We start from the raw sequence: 14,132 nt of genomic DNA on the forward strand, positions 1-14,132 counted from the left end.
GAGGAAACAGGCTGGAACCCTCACCTGACCCTAAACTTCACGTGGGTTCTACTGCAGGTGCAGCAGGCCACCTGCCACCTTCCTCACCCGACTCCAAAAAAAAAAGTCACCTTTCCTGGCCTGTGGCCTGTGGCCTGTGGGGATGGGGGGATGGCCGTCTTGGAGAATACCAGACAAGATTTAAAGGCTTGATGGCCGAGACACCTAGGGTCCCATGTTCCTCTTGCTGACGCCAGGACTGTCCCTTCCTTTCCAGACAACGGTCACTGCCACGTCTAACAAATAGAAGCCTTAACTGTCAGAACCCGAAGATGAGGCCACGCTGATGCCATTCCTTCCTGCACAAGGCTCCCTCCCTGGGCCCTTCCAGTGGGGTGGAGAACACGGCCCCGTGCCTCCTGCCTCTCCACAGGCTCCCCCCCCACCACTGCCAATTGGGGTGCGAAGACCTGCTCTCCTCAAGCCCTTGCACGTCTCCCCAGACAACACTTGAGGCTGAGGATGAAGCCAGCCTGCCCAGAATTGTCCATGCTGGTGGCTTTGTGTTTTATGTGAATACTGTGCATTTCTACCCACCGTAGACATCACTTCGGGACCGTCAGTCTGAGGCTGGACTATCTCCCTGGGTTCTGGAAAACACCTGTATTGTGAGAGCACCTCTCCCCTCGCCACCCCCCCCCCACCACCAGGGCAGGTCCTTTCAAAAGCCTGTTGCCAAGGAAGAAGAAACTCCGTTTCCTGCCGTGATTGTGGCCCAAGGCAGGGTCACGGGGTTGGGTTGTGATTGCTTTATGGGCGAGTTCCATCTCCTTCCCTCTCCCAAGACTCAGCAGCTCCAATTTTTTAAACATACCACCTTCTTGTTTCAAGTGTATTTATCGTCACAATGGGGCTGTGCGCATAGACGACCTGCTCATTATACGTCACTTTGGTTTGCTTTAGAAGGCGTTAAAGCAATAATTCAGCCAGCTTTCTTTGAAATTTGGTATGTATATGTTTTTTACGTTCAAGAGCAGAAGAAAAGATGTGTGAATAATTGGCTTGATGTATCCGATCATCTCAGGTTATCTTAACCCATCTGTGTTTTTTAAAAGAAAATTCCAGTTGTCACCTTTGTATATATATTTTCCTGATTTCTTTTCATTTGAGCTCTGATTTCTGTGGAGTGACCATTGTCCCTTGGCCTCAAGGTTCATCAAAGGCAGCCCGATGGCAGTGCCTTTCGCACCCAAACATCAGACCCACCCTGAGAATCTTCTTCTCCAGTCTTTTTTGAACACTGCCCAAGATGGAAGCATCATTCCAAATTGGAACAAATGCGTGAATGGGAGGGAGGGGGTTCTTCTGTTTCTCTCCCCTCTTCCTTCTGCCACTCCCCCACCCTACCCCCTGCCAACTCTGCCTGACCAAGTGCTTCCTTTAGGTCCAAATGCAGGAAGGGAAGGGTCTTGCTGAAATCCTTCTCTGGACAGAAGTGCTGGATGCCAGGTGACAAAGTACAGGTTTTGCTTTGCCTCTTTTTTTTTTTTTTTTTTCTTGCTAGCTCTAAGCTCATTCCCAGGAATCTCTAAGACCTCTGGGGGTCGTAGGCACTCCCTACGTGGTCTTTCTTTTTGGAAATCCTCAACACCAGCCTCCTCCACGTCTGAAACCCAAGACTCCAGCAGACATCCCAGATGTGCTTGACTGGCCACCTGCCATGCCTGGAGTTGCCATAAACTGTGTGCCAACCTTGCCTGGGAGATGCCCGTTGGTGAGAAAGATGCTTGGGGCAGTTCATAGGGCCCCCTGTGACTGCTGAGGGGCCCCAGGGCTGAGTTTTCTGAGGCTAGAGAGGGAAGGGATGGGCCACATGCACGCCCACCCCACTGACTTTTCCAAGACATGAAAATCTTTCTTGATAAACCCATTATTTGCAAATGGTGTCAAAACATACCTTCCTTCTCCCTGGCCGCGTCTCCAGGAGTCTCCATTTGTCTCCCCCATCTCTTCTTCCTTCACCCTTTGCCATCTCTTCCTTCTCTTGGGGGTGGGGGTGAGGGGTGGAGGGCCAATCCTGTTTCTCCAGGTTCAGCACCATGGACAGGGACTGAAGCCCTGCCCCCTCCCCCAATCTGCACTTTGGCTGACCTTTGGCTACCCAGGGGCTGTTGTTGGACCCTGCCACCCACCCAGCCTTTTGCATCTGGAAGCCTCATGCATCTGTGTCCGGAGCTTTGGCCCTGCTTGATAAGTTTGTGTCCTTTTCATTCCCCGAGGTAGTGGTCATTCTGTTATCTGTGGCCCTTGGGTGGAAATTTGATTCCTCCAGGAACTGCTGCTTTGGGTGATTTTTCTTTCCTTTCCTTCTTTCTTTCTTTGAGATCCAGTTAATGTTCTGTTTTGTTTTGTTTTTAAGAAGGCTTCACGCCCAGCATGGAGCCCAACGCAGGGCTTGAACTCATGACCCTGAGATCAAGACCTGAGCTAAGATCAGGAGTCAGATGCTTAACCAACTGAGCCATCCAGGCGCCCTGAGATCTGGTTAATGTTTTAAAACAATTTTGATGCGGTGGCTCTCCAGGGCCATAGGTCCCCTTGAAGGACACTCCTCATGTTCTGACCAACTCTTCCTGGCTGCTGTCTTTCCTTCAGGTGGCAAGGGCCCCTTGGTACCATCTTGGACAGTAGGAATAAACCTACTTTGTTCAGTGAGACTATAGCTACCATGCAAAACCCCCCAATTCTTAATTAGTTATGTTTTAGCCCAAGTATACCCAACAGGGAAGAAAAACACTTGAACATGAAATGAACCTGGAGATCTTTTGCCCAACCTCCCACACCTTGCTTGGAAACAAAAATCCATTTAATTCCTTGCTGATTAGGACATACAAAGTCCACCCCCCTTGAAACTGACGAGAGCAGCCTCACCTCTCCACTGCAGAGCGGACCCTCCCAGTGGGTCAGGAAGCACCCTCTCCATGCAGGCTCCCCTTGACATCTGGATCCCACTATGCTCATTGCAACCAGGTTAGAAGTGGCTGATGCTTGGAACTTTTGCAGATAGCTGGGCAAGCGTGTCGTTGGTTTTTCCCTCTTTCTAAGCCGAGTGCTTTCTGGTGCCAAGCGAGCCGTTTGTATGCTAGTTTCTTGAGTTTGCCTGGAGCCACGTTTGGAAATTTATCTCTTTTTAAACTAACTTAATATGCCTTAATTGTCTGTATGCAATCAAGTCATCTGCCCTCATCCAATCACCTTCCTGGGGGCCTTTGGCTCTCCTTAAATGAAAGTCTTGCACAGAAAGCAAATCTCTATGTATGTACAATCTGTCTACAGACACACAAACACACACACCCTTTGCACATCAGCATTTTGATGGCTGGTGTTTTGATAAGTCTGTATCTAGATCCCCTTCTTCGTGGCCCTTGCCTGATGAAACAGAGGCCTTTGGCCTATGAAATCCCATGGTGAGGCCTCAAGAATCAGTTTTACAGAGAATTCCTTGGTGCCACCAGAGAAATTCTGGTGAGGCCGAAGCCTCGTGTTGTTTCATGGGGGGGTTTGGAGTGACACAGACCTGACGGCCTCAGGTTATCCAGGATTCGGGAAAAGGACAATCAGATGGGAGCTCTTCCAGGGGGACAAGCCAAGTCCTGTGCTCTCAGACAAATGTGTTTGCCTTTGTGCGTCCAAGGAAGTGAGGCCAACTCTAGGTATTGCTAAGGAGCAAGCATCGAAATAGACGCAGGCCTGAGGTCCCAGAGCTTGGAGGCTGTGCAAGGGAGTGGAGGAAACCCCCATGGCGTGCCCCCGCCCCCCAGAGGGGAGCTCAGCTGCTCGCACTCGGCCCTGGTGGCCGCCTTGTCCACTTAACGCTTGTGCATTTTTTCATCACAATGCCCCCAGATTGCCCCAGGAGCTAGGCATAATCATACAGCTGAAAATCCACAGGCGTGGGGTCAAATCACCTCCAAAACTAAATGCTTTTTTAAAGGCAACTTGGGCCGGCGTGGAAGACTGTGTCCCACGGAGGACGCTGTTGAGCCTGCCTCTCACTCTCCAGTTCTGTGTTTCCCCCTCAATCCCTGTGGTCCCCCTGCACCCCCCAGTCCCGTCCCTTCATACAGGAAGCCAGATTACTTAGCCTGTGTGTAAACTAGCATTTCAGGGTGAGCCCGAGGGATGTAGAGGCAGGAGAAAAGGTCTATCCAAGGGGGGGACACCCTCGCCCCTAATTTACACCATGACAAGTCACTGGAGTAAATGGGGAAGCCTCCTGCAGCTTCAACTGTGCCTTTCTTCCTCCACCACGCGTTCTAATGTGGAAGCAAAACTCCCACGGCATCGTGATTCCACGGGGGAAGAGGGACCGTATTGACATGGAGCGAACCACTTGAAGCAGGCGGGACCCACTCCACATCTGGAAGGGGGTCCACCTCGGGCTACAGCCACCTAGGGAGCCATGGATCCGGGCTCTGCCGAGAGGCTGCTACAAGTCAACCCTGTCGGGGTTTTGGGCAAGCTGAGGTTCTGGAAATGCAGAGCCACGTGGGAAGCCAGTGGGCACAAGCATGCCGGGTCTTCGCCAGGCTCTCCCCTTTGGCTTCCCCCCGCTCTAGAATTTGCTTTCTTTTGTTGGGATTGGTTCCTGCAGGGAGGGGTGCAGAAATCTGTGTTCTGGAAAATCAGCCTGAGGTTCCTGGCAAATTAACCCTTAAAATCAATCAGCTTCTCCCCCTCCCTTAAATCTCCTTAAATAGTCACCCTCTAACCTGGTACCTGAACATCTCCCTCCATGATTCAGACCGGCCCTTTTTTTTTGACAATCCCCAGTGGTATCACGTCTGCAAAAAAAGACAAAACAACAACAACAACAACAACAACCAAACAAACAAAAATCATGCCGTTGTCTAAAGAACAATTTGAGCTTTTTTACTGGTCTCATTCCAAATAGCCTTATAGATCCTGTAAATAGGGGGCTCGCAAAAGTAATATATTGTGTTACGGAAGATATTTTGTACTGTGTTGTTTCCTAAATCATACCAATATCCTAGAAGTGATGCACTTCCCAGATGATTCTGATCCTCAAAACACTTTGTAAGAAGGGGCGGAGAGCAGAAATACATACAAATACACTATATATTTTCCTAGCATTTCTTCTGAGTCCCTTCCGGAGATAAAATTTGAGTCACAGTAGAAAAACTTGAGTCCCGTGTGTAGGAAAGTTACACCTGCTGCCTGCTGGCGTTCTTGCAATTGCCTTATGAATTCACAAGCTCTAAGGGGGTTCTGAACAGAAGAAGGTGGACGACAGGCACTTTATCCAATCCCAGAAAGAATCTAATCGCGTGACTGAGCATTCATCTAGAAAAACCTATATTTTTAACGTTAAAACAAATGGGGCTTCCTGGACCTCACATAGTATTGGGTATCTACAAGTGCTTTTATATTTTGTAACTGTAAAGAGGTTTCATACGCACAGAAGAACAGTTGGGAATCTGGTCAACTGCCATTAGACAGGATGACCTTTGCATGTACAAAGATGTTGCATTCAGACCATGAAAATAGCAAATAAAGCTTCGATGCAAGTTGCACTGAAGAACTTGGTGTGTCAGTGTGTGGATGAATGGGCTCTCCCATGCATGCATGCCCGTCACCAGCTGAGTCGGTCTGTTGTCTGTGCTGAGCTGGGGGCCGCGTGGCAGGAAGGGGGGAGCTGGGGTCCTGGGAGAGGGGGACCTGTGGAGACAAAGCAGGATTTCCATTCAGCGTGGGCTGGAATCCTCATTCTGCCTCCTCCCAGCTGTGGGATATCGCTGAGCATTGGAACTCCAAATTGGGCGTTGGTGAGAGAGACCTTAGTGGGCAAGAGTTGAAGGAAAGAAGACAGGGCATGTGAAGGTGCTGGGCACACAGTAGTTCCTTGGGATCCTAAAGGATCTGATGCGAGGAAGTCACACCACCTCTTTCTTACCCCTTAGATCCCTAGCAGGTGACGGCTGCATCCCAAGTTAAGGGGTCGAATCCAACTCTGCGTTCCGTGGTCCCCAGCAGGAGGTAGTCCCTGGGTTTGAACTGCCAATAGTGGGCAGGATCCTCAGTGAATGGAAGCAAGGAAGTAGCAGCCCGAGCCAAGCGCTTTGTTCCACGATCTCTCCGTGGTTGTCCATTTACGGTTGTTGCTGACCTCCAGTAGTTCACCCAAGGTCACACAGGTCCACCTGCTTCCAGAGGGCAGCTGCCACCCACACTGTCCCATCACCATCTCCAGGGGTGCGGGGGGACTGAGTTTTAGGCTGACTGGAGGATTTTAGCCAAAAAATCACAACAAAACCAAACCCTGTTCCGTAACAATTCACTCCTTGGCGCTCTTTTCATTTTAGTCTTCCGATAATCATTAATCATACTTAGAAAATGCACGGGCCTAGGATTTTGATTTGGATTGTTTTCTTGGTTTCTGTTTGTCTGTGTTTGTTTGTTTTTTGGGGTCGCAAATTAGGTGACTATCATGATCACCTTTATTTCTGTTGAAGCTAAGATCTGGGCCCTGTGGCAAGCCAACCCCTCCTCCTTCTCTGCTGTGTGACTTTGGGTAAATGGCTTCACCTCTCTGAACTCAGTTTCTGAGCCATCTATAAAATGGGGATGGCAATTCCTTCCCTCAAGAGGGCTGGGGGAAGATTAAACATAATGTTCAGGAAGCTGGTGCAGTGCCTTGCAAACAGTAGGTCTTCAATAAATGGGAGCTGTCTGTGGGGTATGCCTTCTACATGAAGAAAATAAACCTTTGTTGGGTCTGTTACAGCATCCCGTGGAAACCTAATTCGGGGGTTATATTTAGGGTGATCTGATTTAAAATTCAGGCCATGTGGCCCATGGGAAAATTGAGTGATTCTGGGGTCCCTCGCTTTAAGAGCTGGTGTCCTTCCAAGGATGTCCTTTGCCCAAACAGGAAGGTGATGGCTCCAGGAAGCCCCAGAAAGGGAGTTGGGGGGCACTGGAGAGCTTTACACCCCAATGCCCCCTGCCCGCCGGCGCTCAGACTTCCCACAAAGCTGATGAGGTCCATCTGTCCCCAGGACGCCATCAGGGGTCATGGTGGAGGGACATAGGCACTGGGGCCTCCTGGGCCCGCTATTGGAGTGAAATGGCCCGAACGGAATTGGGTGGACAGGGCGCTGCCTCAGCAGGCTGGGATGTGCTGGGCCGTCGAAAAGCGCCCATAAATAGGGCACTGCTAGCAAAGGCAGATTGTCTGCAGACGGTGCTGGCCCCTCTGTTCTTCCCGAGGCTACAGCAGCAGGTTCATTCTGGGACGGGCAGGGGCGGGGAAGCGAGGGCTGCCCTGGCAGGCCCAGGCCTTTGGGGATCTCCGTGGGGCGTGCACGGCTGGCCCCTGCACAAACTGGGGATTCACTTAAGGGTTGGAGCCAAGAGGGAGGACCCAATCCAGCCACCAAGCCCAACTGGTGTCCGAGGGAGGCAGCCAGGGTGGAGCCCCTGGGCATGTGCTTAGGGAAGGGGGCCTCCAAAGACTGAGCGCAGTGGAGGAAGGGGAGTGAGCAAATCTGGGGGTTGCCAAGGATCCTGGGAGTCCTCCAGGAGCTGGACCAGGCCCTTTGTCCTGTGGAGGCTGGGCATAAGCAAGACAGGCAGCCTGCAGGCTGTGCCTCACTTGGCCTGTGTCCAGAGCACACGGGCCACGCAGCTGTGCCTGCCAGAGTGTGGGGTGTAGATGTGTGTGCCTTGTGGACCACTGTGGGTGTCTGAAAGGGGCATATGTGAGAGATGGGGGGCTGTCGTGTTCGGTGGGTGTGATGGGACTGTGTGATCACAGGAGTGTGTGCATGTGCATGCGTGTGTGCATGCGTGTGTGCGTGTGTGCATGTGTGCGTGTGTGTGTGTGTGTGTGTGTGTGTGCTGATAAACTGTAGAACAGTCCTGTGCATCTGTGTGTCATGGGGATCATGAGAATCCTCCCATGACTACCTCGTCATGACTGCCACAAGGCCAGTGTTGTGTGTCACGGTCCCCACAGGGATGAAGGGGAACTGTCTCTGTCTGTGTCTCTTTAAGTGGCTCGTACATAATAAGTGCTTCATAAATGCATGTGGAATGAATAACCGAATGTATGGAAACTGGGCTGACCAAGGTGTCCCGGACTCAGTCCCCCGCATCATGCGTTCTCTAGATGTCTGTCTGTCCATCTCCCACCAGTCTGTGGTCTCCTGTTCATCCCGGTCACGCAGCACCAGGCCAGGCACTGAGCTGATGCTCATGGAATCTTTGGTGGACAGAGGAAAGAATGAACAAAAGACTGGCCCAGAGCGTGGAGGTGGGAGAGATCCCTGTAGAGGGACACCGCTGAAGCCCACCCTCTGGCCAAGGTCCAGGGATGGTGCATCCACACAGAACTTGAAGAACCCTGTCTCAGGGGGGAAGCAGTTGGGTGTAGGGGAAGGGCATGCACTTTGGAGCCAGGCCCAATCTTGGCGGCTCCCTCACTGTGTGCCTTGTGGAAGTGGCTTCACCTCACTGGGCCTCAGGATATCCCTCTATCAAACAGGGATCCTGAGCGCACTGACTGTCCCGGTCCTTATGGGCCATGATGGGCGCTCGGTGGGTGTTTGTTGAATGACTGAATGACCGAATGCAGTGAGTGATGACCACATCCCATAGGCAGCCCGGCTCTGGAGCTCATCCTTGACTTCAATCACATCAACACCTAGTGTGGCCCCGGGGGCGGGGGGGGGGGGCGCTGGTGCCGCACTCATTTTCCTTTGGTTGGAGCCAGAGGTGTTCCTGGGGAGATGGCAGAACAGCACGGAGCGCCGGAGCAGGCTGCAACTGGCAAGAGCCATGGAGGCCTTGGAGGCAGCTACAAGGTACAGGGCAGGGAGGGGTCCCAGGATCTGTGGGCCTGGGGCTGCTCTCGAGCCTCGGGGTCAGCTTCCCTGCCAGGCAGAAAGGAGCAGCGGCCCTTCCAGCCATCAGGGGCCAGGGAGACACCTCGCTCACCACGGTCGTGCTGCATCTTCTCTCTTCTGTGTCCTCATCTGCAGAAGGGAACTGGTCGCACAAACGCAGCCTGACTCAGTGGGGCACAGAGGCCCGGGGGCGGGGGGTCTCAGGAGACATGGTGCTGACTCTCCTGCCTGACCTCAGGCTAGTTCCCCGGCTTCTGTGGGCCTCAACAGCCCCATCTGGAAAATGGGAGCAATGCTCCCTGTCTCAGCCCCCAGAGCTGGTGCCAAGGAGGATTCCAACGGCTGGAATTTGTTGGCTCTTCGCTCTCTGAGCTATCCCTGGGGGCTTTAATCTGAGACGGAGTCCAAGAAGCAGGGGCCTGCCTGGCCCTGGGCCTGATTGGTGGGAGCACACGGCTGGTCTAGTGACTTCTAAAGGCCTTTGCAAAGCCCCAGAGGCAGATGCCCACCACAAAGGTGGGTGCCTCTGTCAGGGCTTCCTGGCTCCTCTGGCATCTGTGGGCCATGCCCTGCCCACCAGGACAGGGGAGAAAGGAGCCAGCCCACTTCTTTGAATCCTGGTGCCTCTACCTAATTTGCTGTGCAGCCCGGGACAAGTGACTTACACTTTCTGAGCCTTCTATAAAATGACCAGAACAGATGTACCCCAGGGACCTTCTCCGAAGACAGTTTGTGCTTCTAGGTGGATAAGAGAGGCTAAGCCTTCCTCCTCCTTTGCAGCCTCTTTCTCTCTGGGCGTGGGACAGGTGAAGGGCAACCCAGAGGTTGCCAACGGGTGTTTTCCTTTGTCCTCCACAGGGAAATTTCGCATTCAGGGAAATATAGTTTTCCGGCCTCTCTTGGAAAGTTTAAAATGGGGCCCACATTCCCTCCTGGCCATAGGCGGCTTCGTTTCCTTCCCTAGGTCACTTCACTCTCTTAGATTGGGGCCTGGTTCCTGCCAGATACTGGTTGCAATCCCTGGTTTAATTGGAGGTTCCGGGAGGCGTTCCCCTCCGTGGCCACGAGGGGGCAGCGCAAGCCCGTGGCCGATGCTGGCTGGAGGCACTCCAAGGCAGAGGGGATGGAGCCCAGGGGATGGTACCTCCCCGCCCTGCCCCAAGGGAGACTGTGCAGGCCAGGGTCTGGGGGCTGGATGGGGGAGCCCGACCCCCATGGGATGCTCAGGATGCTGCCCTTTCAGGTGATCGTGTATGAAATGGAGAACTTCCAGGGTAAGCGATGCGAGCTCTCAGCCGAGTGCCCCAGCCTGACAGAGAGCCTGCTGGAGAAGGTGGGCTCCATCCAGGTGGAGTCTGGGCCGTGAGTACCTGGACCCCCCAGCCCCCTCCTCGCAGCCCCGAGCCTCCTGGGCGTCAGGAGGTCCGGGTTCCAGTTCTAGATGTGCTGTGGGGCCGTTAAGTGACTCCCTCCCCATCTCTGGCCTCAGTTTTCCCATCTGTCTAATGGGCTTAATGGTGGCATGCACTTCAGAGTTTTTGTGAAAATGAATGGAAAGATGCACATAAATAATAACAATGTAATAATAAAGAGGAGGAGCTGGGAGAGGAATTTGTCTTTGGATTGCCTACTATGTGCCAGACATTGAAAGGACATTCCTGAACACCTACACAGAGGCTGCACATAAAACAGATTCTTCATACTGTTTCCCTGTATGATTTTTCTGGCTCAGAGTCTCAGCTTCCAGTATGTTCTAGGAGCTGCTCAAATACCTGGACCAGGGGTCCGCGGTAGGGTTGGAGGGAGGGTTCAAGGTCAAAGGTCAGCAGCTTGAGGGCCCTTCCCTCGCTAGACGTGGGACCCAGGCTGGCCTCCTCCTACAGGTGGCTGGCGTTTGAGCGCAGAGCCTTCCGTGGGGAGCAGTTTGTCCTGGAGAAGGGGGACTACCCTCGCTGGGACGCCTGGTCCAACAGCCACCACAGTGACAGCCTCCTGTCCCTCCGGCCTCTGCACATCGTAAGTACAGCTCCTGCCCGCTTCAGGGAACTCCTAGAAGCTGGTCGGCCAAGCTCCCCGCACAAGCTCAGCGGAGGGCGGGGCTGGTTCGGACCTGGCTTGGGAAGGGCCCTCTTCACCTCTGGCCTAAAAGATTGCATGGGGCGAGGGGAAGTTGGCCGTTGAATGGTCCCGGGGCTGGAGATTGGGACACCAGGATTCACATCTTGAATCCGCCAGCACGGCATTGACACTTCCCTGTGTAACCCTACTGCAAATCAGGAGCCTCGTGGCCCAGCCTCGGATCGGGATTGTGCTCAAAGCAACATGTTCAAAAAGGAGCTTCAGCAAGTAAATGGGTCTTCGCTTGCCTTTCCCAAACACCCGGAAGGGACTCGGTCCACAGTGACACATTTAAATGTTGCTCTGCTCCCCCACCTGCTCCCCCCACACTCGGTGGCCGCTCCAGGCCTCTCTCCTTGTCACAGTAACATTTACCTGCTTGGACGACACTGAGAGGAAAGCTAGGAAGACCACATCCGAACCTGGTTTAGTAAACAGGGAATCCTCCTATGTTACTGATTTTTGTCTCCTTCCGGCCTCTCTGTGCCTCAGTTTCCCTATCTGCTAAGTGATGGAGTTTCACAAGAGCTGAAAAGTCCCCTCTGGGTTTCATGGCTCCCTGGCTCTGAGATTCCTAAGGAGAGTGGCTCTGGAGGAACCGCCCTAGTCCCCGTCCCTCCTGCAGGCCTCTTGGGAATCCTCAGGCATTGGGCTCGGGGGCTCTGTGGTCACTGGACTCTTTCCCGCACCTCACGACCCCTGCTCTGAGCATGGGAGCAGCCGGCTCACCCTGTGACCCCGCCCCCAGGATGGCCCGGATCACAAGCTGCACCTGTTCGAGAACCCAGCCTTCAGCGGCCGCAAGATGGAAATAGTGGACGACGACGTGCCCAGCCTCTGGGCTCATGGCTTCCAGGATCGCGTGGCGAGCATCCGGGCCATCAATGGAACGTAAGGGACCCATTCCCCACTCCTGTCCCTGCCCCGTCCTCTGGCTCCAGAGAGAATCTCTGTTCACTGTGTTTCCTACACAGCAGCCGCTCCCTGCTCTTCTAGGTCCTTTCCATAGTCCTGGTCCTTCTTACCAGGGTAAGAAGTGACACAGTGGTTCTCTGGGTATGACCTGAATAGCACATAGGAGAGTACATAGTACATCACCTCCTTCCTTCTAGGCTTAATACTTCTGTTAATGCAATCTTAAGATCACCTTCCCTTTGCCAGTGACTACATCTCACCCTATGGGCTTGAGATCTGGGGTTGAGCTTTGAAAGGTGCCACCTTTCCCTGATGATAATTTACTTAACAACTTTTTACTGAGCATTTCTATGTGCAGAGTATGGGGAGAACAAGAATTACACAGCCTCTGCCGCCAAGAATGTCAGTCTGCTAGGGAGGCAAGTAGACAGGTATCCACAATTCACTGTGATCAGGATTATGATGGGGGACACACTGGGGCTCTGGGAGTCCCCACCATGCAGTGGATTCAGCCCAGGGGAGTCAGCAAGGGCTTTCCTGGAGGAGGAGACATATACATTGAGCTGTAAAGAATATGAATGGAAGGGGAGGTGGACATGATAAGACGAGGAAGAGTGTTCCAGGCAGAAGGAACGGCATGTGTAAGGGCTCAGAGACACTCCGCTTCAAGGAAAGTAGAGTCAGAGAGGTTGGAGCGTGGGGTGTGAAGGAGGAACGTTGAGGGATGAGGCTGGAGATGGTTCGCGAAGGACCTGTGAGCAGGGGAGGGAGTTTGAATTCATCCGGAGGGCGCTGGGGAGCCAGGGAGGAATTTAGGCAGGCAGAGAGCGTGCTCAGATGCTGGCTGTAAAAGGCTTGGCCTGGCTGGAGGTGGGAAGCTGACCGTCCTCACCCGGACCTTGGTGCCCGGCAGGTGGGTTGGCTATGAGTTCCCCGGCTACCGCGGGCGCCAGTACGTGTTCGAGCGCGGCGAGTACCGCCACTGGAACGAGTGGGACGCCAACCAGCCGCAGCTGCAGTCTGTGCGCCGCATCCGGGACCAGAAGTGGCACAAGCGGGGCTGCTTCCTCAGCAGCTGAAGGGCGCCCAGGCCCCAGTGGCCCAGGCCCGCCCTGGGGGGGCAACAGAGGCAAGAAGAGGAGGCTCCAGGGCCAGGGTGATGGTCTGCCTGTCCCCCCTTCCCCGGAATCTGCTCAATAAAGCCTGGGGCCGGTCCCCCACCTGCCATGTTCCTCTGCGTTCACTTCTTGAGGGGACTGGGGCTTTAGGGCTCTGAGAACCACCAAGGGGGCTGTGAGCTGGGTTCCTGCCCTAAGCTCTAGTTGTTTTAGCAGAATCACATGCACATCTTGCCCTGATTTTGTGTTTGTATTCCTGTGTTTCCGTCTGTCAGTCTGTCCACCCATCTATCCATCCTTCCACCCACCCATCTTTCTAGCCACCCTTCCATCAGCTCATCCATCCGTCCTTTCCATCCATTCTGCCACTGATCCATCTATTCTCTCTCCCATCCAGCCGTCCGTCCATCCATCCAGCCGTCCGTCCATCCATCCAGCCATCCGTCCATCCATCCAGCCATCCATTCTATTTCTTTTTTTTTTAAGATTTTATTTATTTATTTGAGAGAGAGAATGAGAGAGGGAGAGCATGAGAAGGAAGAGGGCCAGAGGGAGAAGCAGACTCCCCGCCGAGCAGGGAGCCCGATGCGGGACTCGATCCCGGGACTCCAGGATCATGACCTGAACCGAAGGCAGCCGCTTAACCAACTGAGCCACCCAGGCGCCCCCATCCATTCTATTTCTCTCCCATCCATCCATCCATCATGTCCCCCTCCATCTCCCTCTCTCTGTCAGTGTCTATTTTCATTAATTTATTCAGCAAATGCCAGGCCCTGTCCGAGGCCTGAGGACACAGCAGGGAACAAAACAAAGTCCTGCTCTCATGGAGTTCACCTTCTAGGAGAGAGAAAGGAGACAAACAAGTAGATTCTGAATCCATTAATTGTGCTATGGGCAGGGAAGTGCAATATTACGATGGCAGGTGATGGGGGGGGGTGGTCGGAGAACTCTGCTCTGAGGAGGTGACATTTGAGTTGAGACCTGAGTGAACCATGAGAACATTCCAGCCAGAGGAATAGTGGGTGTGAAGGACCCAAGCAGGAGTGTGGCTGGGTGATGGAGACTTGGCGAGGAA

General features: G+C 53.5%; 2 protein-coding genes across 5 annotated transcripts in view; both read left to right on the forward strand.

Moving 5' to 3' along the window:
- The window catches only part of KIAA1671 (KIAA1671 ortholog), a 150,678-nt gene extending 145,105 nt beyond the window's left edge, over positions 1 to 5,573 (forward strand). For all 4 annotated transcript variants that reach the window (XM_027575846.2, XM_027575849.2, XM_027575848.2 and 1 more), the window contains one exon: positions 257 to 5,573. The gene's annotated coding sequence lies outside the window, so the exon portion shown is untranslated. The remainder of the gene's footprint in view (positions 1 to 256) is intronic.
- Positions 5,574 to 8,789: 3,216 nt separating this feature from the next.
- CRYBB3 (crystallin beta B3) lies at positions 8,790 to 13,018 on the forward strand. The gene is made up of 5 exons (XM_027577052.1): positions 8,790 to 8,864; positions 10,150 to 10,268; positions 10,790 to 10,922; positions 11,773 to 11,915; positions 12,853 to 13,018. The coding sequence occupies exons 1-5, from the start codon at positions 8,790 to 8,792 to the stop codon at positions 13,016 to 13,018; spliced, it is 636 nt and encodes a 211-aa protein (XP_027432853.1).
- Positions 13,019 to 14,132: the final 1,114 nt, after the last annotated feature.

Source organism: Zalophus californianus, chromosome 14 (genome assembly GCF_009762305.2).
Source record: "Zalophus californianus isolate mZalCal1 chromosome 14, mZalCal1.pri.v2, whole genome shotgun sequence".
Lineage (NCBI taxonomy): Eukaryota > Metazoa > Chordata > Mammalia > Carnivora > Otariidae > Zalophus > Zalophus californianus.